The 11036-nt window shown below is 44.3% G+C and overlaps 1 protein-coding gene and 1 long non-coding RNA gene across 4 annotated transcripts in view; one reads left to right on the top strand and one right to left on the bottom strand.

Annotated features, from left to right (window-relative positions):
* The window catches only part of cpped1 (calcineurin-like phosphoesterase domain containing 1), a 26156-nt gene that overhangs the window by 11426 nt on the left and 3694 nt on the right, over window positions 1-11036 (bottom strand). Inside the window, exons 3-4 of one of the 3 annotated variants that reach the window (XM_016666763.1) lie at window positions 7902-8150; window positions 6125-7871 (exon numbers count right to left, since the gene is read on the bottom strand). In XM_016666763.1, coding sequence (XP_016522249.1) covers window positions 7921-8150 — 230 coding nt within the window. In that variant the 3' untranslated portion in view covers window positions 6125-7871; window positions 7902-7920. Of the gene's footprint in view, window positions 1-6124; window positions 8151-11036 lie in introns of those variants that run through there. The other 2 variants (XM_016666764.1, XM_007543262.2) reach the window with 2 other exon arrangements.
* LOC107834833 (uncharacterized) lies at window positions 3688-6694 on the top strand. The gene is made up of 2 exons (XR_001660656.1): window positions 3688-4409; window positions 4457-6694. It is a non-coding gene; the product is annotated as an uncharacterized LOC107834833 (long non-coding RNA).

Below are 11036 nucleotides of genomic sequence, written 5' to 3'. Positions count from 1 at the left end.
CCCGGTTCCACCCGGTTCCACCCGGTTCCACCTGGTTCCACCCGGTTCCACCCGGTTCCACCTGGTTCCACCCGGTTCCACCCGGTTCCACCTGGTTCCACCTGGTTCCACCCGGCTCCTTGGAACCACAACAGCTGTGGTTCCAATCGGGCCAAGCGGTTCTGCTTAGAATCAGCAGCTGATTGGTTTAGAGTCAGCTGTTGGTCGGGTCCAGCTGGCTCTCACTAAACTGTTCTTACTGTATTTTGTAAAGAGTGCTGTTTTTAATATTTTTCTATTATTATTATTTTTAATTTGCGATGACTTCCTCTCAGTATTCTGCTGTTACCTGGTCCCATGATGAGGTCATTGTTTTCCTCCGTTTACTCCCTGATGAACGAGTCCAGAACCAACTGGATCGGTCAGCGAGGAAAGAGGAAGTTTTCTGCATCTCTGAGGAAAAGGCTTCGGCCGCTACATGGAACCCGTTTAGTTTCAAACATAATGACGTCACAGCTTCGATGGCGCCCTCAGTTATATGCAAACACAACAGGGCTGCAGTTCGGGTGGAACCGGACCGAAGCGTGCCGGTCCGTTCCTTGCAGTGCGAAAACGGCTTTAGAGCCACTGCAGATAGAATAAAAAGAGAGAACATTTCACAAAAAATGTGGACATTTTCTGATTTCCAAAAATCCAAAAGGTCTTCTGGTTCTGATCTGCTCTGTTTCCCCAGAACTGGACACAAATGTGCAACTCAGCTTCTAGGCACTACAAATCTGGAACAAACTTCCAGAAAACTGCAAAACAACCGAAACACTGATCCTTTAAATGCTAAAAACCCAGCAGGTTGAATCATGTTTATTTCTTTTTTTGTATTTATTGACCGTTTTGTTTCTCAGGTGAGGCTCTGACCCGAAGTGAAACCTGCAACATCAACCGGAAACCAAAGACATGATGGAGGACCAAACATCAGAAGAGCTTATCCTGAGCTCTGTGGTGGACTTCCTGTTTCAGATCAGATGGTTATTTACTGACTAATTCATTCCTCCTTATATGTGAGAACTGGAACCAATCAGAGGATGGCTTACAGTGAGGGAAACTATTGATGTCATATTGATCAGATCGCTCCGCTGGGCTGGAGCCGGTCTGACTGAAGCAGGTTCTGTTCAGACGGGTCGCCCTGCAGCTCCGGCGTTCTGATCGACAGGAGAGCAGAAAGTGTTCAAACATCTTTGTGTGAAAAGAAAACAGATTTTCCAGCAGAACTTACTGCTGAGTCCCAGAAAGCAGGACGATGCAGTTTGGATTCTAACCGAGTTAAAAGGTGAGTTTGTCTGTAAATGAAACATGCAAACTGCTTTCCTGGCAAAAACAGACGAGAGAAAAACTCTGTCAGCTGCAGCCTGCAGGAAAACAGCAGAAACGTTCCTGCTTCACCCTCCATAAAACGCAGCAAACAGAAAACGGCGTCTTTGAACGGCTGTTAGAACTAGGATTACATTTTAATCTGAGTTTAAAATGAGATTAGCATCAACAAATAGAAGTTATTTTCATTAACTTCAAGTTCTTTAGTTTCAAATATTCATTAAGAATTATGAGAAAAGTTCGTCAGGAGACATTTATTTTAGCTTGGCCGGTCCTGGAGGTCTTGGAGCGGCCCAAACATGTTCTGGTTGGTTCGGTGCTGAAATGGTTTGGATTGGAACCAGTTTGGTGACGATGACATGGGGCGTTCCTCAGGGCTCCACTTCATTCAACAGTTTCATGATTTTACTGTAAACTTATCAGATTCCTTCATCTGGTGACCAGCCTGTTGCTTTCAACAACTATGAAATCCATCCACAGACCGCGGCGGCCATCTTTACTGCCTAAACAAAATGCTGTGTCGGCCATCTTTACAGCCGTAAACAGAGCGCTGTGTCGGCCATCTTTACTGCCGTAAACAGAGCGCTGTGGCGGCCATCGTTACTGCCGTAAACAGAGCGCTGCGGCGGCCATCTTTACAGCCGTAAACAGAGCGCTGCGGCGGCCATCTTTACTGCTGTAAACAGAGCACTGCGGCGGCCATCTTTACTGCCGTAAACAGAGCGCTGCGGCGGCCATCGTTACTGCCGTGAACAGAGCACTGCGGCGGCCATCTTTACTGCCATAAACAGAGCGCTGCGGCGGCCATCTTTACTGCTGTAAACAGAGCGCTGCGGCGGCCATCTTTACTGCCGTAAACAGAGCGCTGCGGCGGCCATCGTTACTGCCGTAAACAGAGCGCTGCGGCGGCCATCGTTACTGCCGTAAACAGAGCGCTGCGGCGGCCATCGTTACTGCCGTGAACAGAGCGCTGCGGCGGCCATCTTTACTGCTGTAAACAGAGCGCTGCGGCGGCCATCTTTACTGCCGTAAACAGAGCGCTGCGGCGGCCATCTTTACTGCCGTAAACGGAGCGCTGCGGCGGCCATCTTTACTGCCTAAACGGAACGCTGTGTCGGCCATCTTTACAGCCGTAAACAGAGCGCTGTGGCGGCCATCTTTACTGCCGTAAACGGAGTGCTGTGGCGGCCATCTTTACTGCCGTAAACGGAGCGCTGCGGCGGCCATCTTTACTGCCGTAAACGGAGCGCTGCGGCGGCCATCTTTACAGCTGTAAACAGAGCGCTGCGGCAGCCATCTTTACTGCCGTGAACAGAGTGCTGCTGCGAGTCACTTTGGGGTCGGAAACCGTTACTGCGGTTCACTTAACTAGTAGAATTATTTNTGCGGTTCACTTAACTAGTAGAATTATTTTGATCAAATCACATAGAGCTTCTATATCAAATGACTCAATGAGAGCGGAGAGTTTGCAGTGAACCCTGATGCTGTGAGGTAGCTGCGGGGCTGCAGCGCCCCCTGGAGGAACACTGCGGTCCTGCTCCTCCTCCACCCAGATCGCCGCTAATAGCTTTTATCTGTTTTTAGTCAGCAGGCGGCTTGTTGTTGAGCTCTGTGTCCAAAACAATCCTCCCTCCTCACCCAGAGAGTGGGAGTCCAGTTGGTGGTGTGAAGAACAGCATTGTGGGTAAATGTCACAGAGAGCCTTCTGTTCTACATCTGACTCAGTGAACGGAGAAAAAACGTTTTCTCAGGTTCAGACGGAGACAGACAGAACGGCAGCAAGGATTTACACTCACTGCCCATCAGTGTTTAACCCACCAGAACTATTTAGCTGGGAGCCGACCTCTGCCTGACCTCTGCCTGACCTCTGCCTGACCTCTGCCTGACCTCTGCCTGTTCTGGTTCTGTTTGCTCTGTCCTCTGAAATATTTTACATTTAATCTCTTCTTGAAACATTCTTCACATTTACATGAATTTTTAATAACAGATTTTTAATAACATTTGGTGGAAAACTCCTTTAAGCTCCACATTTTGTCGAGTTACAAACTCAAATCTCAATAAATTTCACTGAGATTTGTTATGATGACTCAACAGTGGAAATGAAGAAATAAAAATGTGAAAAGTGTTTCCGAATAAACACCTGGCACAACCGACCTGCAGCTCTGCACACGTGCAGAATGGAGGGAACCACAGATTGGACTTTGACTAGGCCGTTCTAAAACACAAAGCAATAATTCCAAATAAGTGTAAACAATAATTACAACCTTGTACATAAACTTGTGACCCTTTTCACATTTTTCCACATTATAGTTTCAAACATTCTACCACAGCAATAAGCTTTAGCTAAAGCCGAGCTAATTCAACTCAAAGCAACCGCTGCAGTAAACTTCAACAAGTAATAAACGTTTAAAAAAACAGTTTTCACCATGAATATGAAAGAAAAATAGAGATAACACTTTATAAATTAACAAGGAATTAAATGAAACGCCCTCAGCTAGCAAGCTAGCATCATTCTGGACAGTATGCTAATAACATTTAGCCATAAAGAGAACAAAACATCCATTGCTCTTTATAACATCAGTTATAAATTAAAACTTTTCAAAAGGTTTACTCGCTGTCCATGAATCCATTGGGTCGCTAAGAAGAAGGAAAACCTCCGACTGAACCTTTTCTCTAAGCTGTTTGATGAGGGAAACGGAGCAGAGTTCATGATGGCTGTTTTCCAGCAGCCTGGAAAACAGAACAAAACCTTTCAGAGGTGCAAAAATGTTAAAGTCTCACTTTCCAACCCGACAGCCGGCCACATGCTGGATGTCATAAAGCCTGAACCAAAATCCTTCCAGGGAGATTTCAGCAGAAGCCAAATGAGCCATCAACATTTCTACTTCTCCGTTTTCAGTCGGCTTCAGTCTGATAGCTCATAGTTTTACTCATTTACAGAGAAAAACTGAAAAATGAATCTGAGAACGCAGCCAGAAGATTCAGAAAGCTTTTAAAAAACCAACAGACCTGGAAATCAGTGCAGAAAAATAATTACATATGAGGAGAACACTGCAAAGCTTCCAGTTCACAATTCAGTTCATGACGATTCATTCAGTGAGGAGGAAGTCAGGAAAAATGTCTGAGGGAAAGAGACCCAGCAAACTGGCACCTTATGGAGAGATTAGAGCCGTTTCCCTGCTGATGGTCCGGTAGGCTCGGTTCTTTTGGGACCAAAACATCAACATCTGTTTGTGGGTTAAAGTGGACTGCTAGTGCTAGGCTAGCATGGTAGCTTTGGTTGTATTTACCCAGAATGCCCTGCGCTATAGTCCACTTCCTGCTGTTTTAGTGGTCTCCAGTCCACTTGGTGTTCACATTCAACCCAAACCCAGACCGAGGTTTGGAGGACCAGAGGTCAGAGGTCAGTTAGTATTCACACCTGACCAACCAAACTGGACTTTGACTAGGCAGACAGACTGGAGTTGGATTAAAGTAGACTGGACACCTTTAAGTGAAGTTAGGACTAAAATACGGAGCAGAAACATTTTATTTAATGTTGGTGATTAGAAACAAACAAACTGTAATAAAGATGAAAAGGTTTTCCAGAATTCAAAGATTTAGTAAATAAATATACGTCATTTAGATGTTTCTGTACCTTTTCTAGTTATGCAACAAGTGTAAACTGCATCTCTTTAGGACTTGATAACACACACACACACACACACACACACACCTCCGCTCTCTGCAGGTGTTTTGGAGGGAAGCAAATGAAAGTTGGCGTTTCCAGTCATGGCTGACGTCAGGTTGCCTCCCATCATGGCGCTGCGCCCGCTGACAGAACGAACCATCTGGGCCCCTCCGCTCGCCCTCTGGGCTGCCGGCCAGACTGGGAGGACTGGGAGAACTGGGGGGCCTGGTGGGTCGCTCGCCAAGCTGCAGCGTTTCCGTCATTTCAGTGGCTCGATGTCCTCCAGATCGGTTTCAGCTCCACCGACTGCTGAGTTTCACTAAGACCTGAAATAATCAGATTTCATATGAATCTGTCTCCACAGGGTCAAAATGAACTTAAATTCAGCGTCACAGTTTATTATTTCACCTACTGTGTGTCTTATATCAGGACTGTTCCATATTTTCCAGTTGATTCTCAGAAACCTGCAGAACCATCTTTAGGTTTGAGATCTAGAATCATTTTCACTAGATTTCCAGCAGCAAACGTGACTCCATTATGTGTTTAATTAAAGTACAGCATGATTAGTTTATTGTTCAGCAGGTAAAAAACATTTTAGTTTGGCCATAAAGGCGTTTAGGTCCAACATTTTGGAAAAAAGAACACACTTTAGTCAATTCTGATCAGTAAAATCAGGATTTTTATCTTTATATGAAAATGTTTCCTGTATTTATTCATTTATCAAATTAATTAATTAAAAGCAGATTTGCATGCAGCAAAGTTTACTTTGAGTAAAAGTCGCCAATTTGAGTTGCAGCCAATATTTTCTATTTTAGGAAGATTTTACTTTCTGATCATTTTGTCCCAATTATTATTAATGAACTGAAGTCTGGATATTAACTAAATATGGAGAAATGATCCAGATGACCAGATCTGGAGTCTGATCATCCTGATCCGTCATGTGGAACCAACTGTTCAATGCAACGTTCTGCAGGGAAACTTTATAATGCAACACTTCAACTCTTTAACCATCAATAATAACAGAACTCAATGCACTGATCAAGTCTTGAGGTTAAATTGCGCAATAGAAATAAACCAAATTCAAATAAAAGAAGCAACACAATGCAGTAATTTAATAAAAATCAACATTTATTATAAAATACATTCAACAGTCGAGTGAATTTGAGGATTCATTAGAAACATGGAGACACAGCAAAGCGACGGTCCTTAAATCCAGACCGAGGTTCTCCTGTTGGGGCCATGTGTGTGTGTGTGTGTGTGTGTGTGTGTGTGTGTGTGTGTGTGTGTGTGTGGGTGTTGGCCACCACCAGGACATAAAAACCGAACAGGAAGTGAAGCTCCTTCAGACAGGAAATGAAGGAAACGGACTCGTCGTGTTCCACACACCAACCCGGCTGTCGGAGTGAAACGGTCCTCAGCGGTTGCCATGGCAACTCTCAGGACACATGGAGGAAGTCGCTTCAGAACAGCAAACCTGAGCTGATTGTTACTGAAGAAATCTTTATAGTTTTGAAAACAATCTCAAAAATTAGCATGCTAGCCTCTCAGATGTTTCCATATTTCCCATCAGCCACTTCAATTTCAGGCAGACATTGTTCAAGATGGCCGCTGTTTTTGAGTCTTTTAAATCAGTTATTGACAGAAAATGTTCCCCATGAACTTTGTCACATCAGATGTTTTGGTCGTCATATCTATACAACTTTAAAATATTATGTAAAAATCGCAAACTGAGGACTCTGTTGTTAGCTGGAAGGAGAAGATATGAGACAGTTGGCTCAACGGCTAGTGTTAGCTTCTGCTAGGTATTTCTAAGTCTTCGGTGGTTTAGCGTTAGCAGAGCTAATTTTTCTGTGTGTAGCATTAGCTTTTGCTAATATATTTTATGTACTTGGTGATTTAGCATTAGCATAGATACCATTCTTGGTTAGCATATTATTGGTTAGTGAAGCTAACTTTTGGTCAGCTGTGACAACAACTAGCAGTAATTACTGCTGGCTTTAGTGCCAACACATATTCTCCATGATGACCATTTTGAAAAATGTCCTCCAGAAACAAGATCAAGAAAATATTTATGTAGGCTATGATTTAACTGGCGATTTTAGTGGAAAAACTTAATTTACTATGGTAACCATGGTGGCCATTTTGAATAATAAAGATATTAGTAAATATGATTTCTATGGGTTGAATTATGTAGCATTTGACAGTATTAATGTCTGATGACATTTAGTCCCATTATGAATTTTCCTTGACGACCATCTTGAATTGTCGTCAACAAACAAGAAATAGTTGTTTCTATTTGCATGTTAAAGATTTTGTTTAAATAATCAATTCTCTGCTGTATAATGTGTCTGATCATAATCAAATTCAATAACTGGGCTTTTTAAAGATTAATTTTCTGCAAAGATTCAAATCATATTCCAGAAATTAAGAACTAGATCAGACTCATTAACAGTAAACGCTTACATAGTCGCTAACGAGGCCAACATTACCGATCTGGGGTTCTCCGGATCAGGTATAAGCAGGTAATATCTTGCCTCTCTTATTTTCTCCTTGTTGAGCTGGTCCAGGAAGCTAAAGCTAACGGCTAATCTGAGGATTGCACCTACAATGATCTTCCTGTGTGAAAACTAAAGGCTAAAAAGGTTTAAAAAGCTCATTTTGTTTATTTTCACACCAAGTTTGTTTTCTGTTAGGCTCAATTCTCAGTGTTTGTTTCCCACAGGAAGATTATTGGTGGCGCACCACCTCCAAGGTTGCGTGACTAACCATCCAACGATTACATGAAGATGATTTAAAGGTTCCTAGAATAATGTGTGAGTGTGTGAGGCTGGAAGTGGTTTAGTTTTAGTTTTTCCTGGAAGTCAGCAGACAGGAAGTCAGCAGACAGGAAGTCAGCAGACAGGAAGTCAGCAGGCCTGCAGCATCTTCCTGAGCTCCTCGTCCACGCCGCGCTGCCCCAGTTGCTCCAGGCTGAAGTAGCGGTGCACCACGGCATCGGCCGTCACCGCCACCAGCCGCACGCCGTGGGTGTCGTCACCCAGCTGGCAGCCGATGGCGGAGGTCACCACCATGTCCAGGCCGTCGTGGCAGCCGCCGGCGTTCCGGTGATAATGACCCGAGAAGATGGCCGTCACTCCTGAGAGACGCAGTGAGAAAAGATTCATCTCTCAGTTTGTTCTGTTCAGAGTCAAAGCTGAAAAAACACAGAATTAAAAACAGGAACTCGATAATTTGATCATGATGTGTTAAAATATGAAGTATTATCTATCTACACACACACATGCACACACGCACGCACACACACACACACACACACACACACAGGGCGCCTTATTCATTCAGGAGAATCTGAGGTCAGAAGCAAAGTGAGTCCAGCGACAGGAATCAGACGGTCGGAGCGAAACGCCGTTTGGTTCATTCAAAGCACAGAAACCAACCAGCAGATGAATTACTTCCCGGTTCTGAACAATGTTCAGGTTTTATTGGTGCATCATAAAGAGTTTTCAGTGATTTTACACAATAAAAGATGAAATATTCCAGCTGCTGCTGAAGCCTCGTTTTTCTCCCGGATAAATCGGGTTAGAAGTTTCTGCTAAGCTGATCCGTGTCGGCGGCTAGCTTAATGAAACTCCCAGAAGAAAGATGGCTGCCACGTCTCTGCTCTCCCGTTTAACCAGTTACAGCTGCAGGCGGGGTTCCAGTTTCACCAGGATTCCCAGTTCAAAGCCGTTTTCCTCACCAAATACCAGTAAGACTCTTGATTTTATCTTTTAGCTGAAACAACAAAACAATATAATGTTTATCACAATAATCAGTGGAAGGATTCATCGTTACTGTGACAGGCCAAACTGGAGCAACAATAATTAAAGAAAACTTTATTTCTGCTGCAAACCCTGCAGCTCAGAAGTTTTCATACACCTGTCTGCGGCTCGATTTGTTGCTTTTCATGATTATTTATGTTTTTATTATTTGGTCGTCTAATGAAGCGGCGGCGCCTCCTGTCCACTCGCTCTCATGTTGTTTGTTTGGCTTGAACTGAAATGAATTTTGCTGATGATAGAAGCTGATGCTCCAGTAGCAGTCAGTGTTGCAACAACTCTGAAAGGGCCTCTGACTGAACCCTCATCACTGTGCCGACAGGCTAACAGCTCAACATCCAGGCAGCAGAGACGATTTTCCTGGATGAGTCCATCAGCTGTTAGCAGCTCTGCTAATCCTCCTCCTTTGCTTTTGCTTTTCTTTAACCTCCGTCTGGCCGTTGGGTCACAAAGTCGGGCAGAGACATGTTGGAGCCAGCGGAGGTGTTTCCAGTAAAGTTTATTGTTTTTCATGATTCTTTTGCATGATTTTCTCCAACAGGCAGGATGACTGATGAACCTCCTCTGCTACGAAACGTAATAAACGTCAGAAGCTGCAGTGGCTGCAGTAATAACGGCTCCATCCGTTCAGCAGCACATCTGGGGCTTCACGCCCAGCAGCAGGACCTGATGATGCTTAATGCACGGCTAATGTGGAGGAAATATGGCCAGGCTGATGGATGTTCACAAATAACATCATTTACCACAGATGAGAGGAAGAAATGACTCTTGCACATTTACTGGAGAAAAGCAGCTTTTTTCTTCCAATTTACTGGAACCAGGTCGCCCCAGATTCTGGTAGCAGTCGCTCACATCGACTCTGATCAGCAAAACTCATTCGCTGCCATGGGCAGAAATATCACACAAACATTTAAATGAATGTTTATCATGTTTACATTTCTATATTAACAACCAACATGAGGAAAAGGACAGCCTGTGAGCTTTAGACATATTTAAACCTAACATGATTTAAATATGTAGAGCTGAGAAGAAACTGAGGAAAATATCTTAATTTTCCTATAAAGTCTGATTTATGGAGATGAATAAATGAGTACATTAGAACTATTCCTACATAAACCCACTAGAATGACATCAGGTTCATCAGACCAGACGGACACGATGAGAACATCATGACTCAGTATTTTAAACATTCAGTCTGACGCTCCTGACTGCTGAACACCAGCCACTTCCTGAACGCAACAGGAAGTGCTTTTATTTTGAAGAACCAGACGTCTGTCTTACACCACTAGTTTAACATCCATCCATCGGTAGACCTGGTTCTATTGGGACCAAAACTACAACATCCAACCAAACACTTTGAGCAACCTGTTCCCCTCCTGGCCTGTGGGGGCGCTGCACCAAGAACCACTGAAGGAAACGACACAAGAACCTCTGAAGACACTGAGAGCAACTTCCTTCTTCACCAGATGGAAACAAGATGGAGGCGTCAGATTTTAGCGGTTGGAGGATTTCTCTTTAGTCTTTGGCTGAAGTCCAGGAGCCATTTCTGCTGCTAGCGCTAGGCTAGCATGTTAGCTTTGGTTGTATTTACCCAGAATGCCCTGCACTGTAGTCCACTTCCTGCTTCTGGAGCGGTCTCCGGTCCACTTGGTGTTCACATTCAAACCGAACCAGAGTTCAGTTCAACTGAACCCAGACCGAGGTTTGGAGGACCAGAGGTCAGAGGTCAGTTAGCGTTTACACCTCACCAACAGGACCGGACTTTATAGAGAAACGGACTGGAGTCAGGTTGAAGCAAACTGAATGATAAAATCCCAAACTGACCAGTTGTTTGGTTTCACCTCTGATGACTTTCAGAGGGTAATTCTACATGAAATCACTATTTGCTTCATGTCCCCTGTGTCCCTCATGTCCCCTGTGTCCCTCATGTCCCCTGTGTCCCTCATGTCCCCTGTGTCCCTCATGTCCCCTGTGTCCCTTATGTCCCTCAAGTCCCCCATGTCCCTCAAGTCCCCCGTGTCCCTCAAGTCCCCTGTGTCCCCCATGTCCAGTAATTGAACCGTCAGCGTTAAGCAGCAGCTCAGATTCAGTCAGTGGACCATCAGAGGTTCTGCCTGGTCGGATCATCTCGACCATCAGCTTTTAGCGTCGTGTCCTTCGGTCACCTTGATGTTTCCTCACTGAACTCCTCGTTTCCTCACTGA

This window comes from Poecilia formosa, unplaced genomic scaffold (assembly GCF_000485575.1).
Source record: "Poecilia formosa unplaced genomic scaffold, Poecilia_formosa-5.1.2 Scaffold790, whole genome shotgun sequence".
NCBI classification, from domain to species: domain Eukaryota; kingdom Metazoa; phylum Chordata; class Actinopteri; order Cyprinodontiformes; family Poeciliidae; genus Poecilia; species Poecilia formosa.
This window is presented reverse-complemented; position numbering and strand designations above follow the sequence as displayed.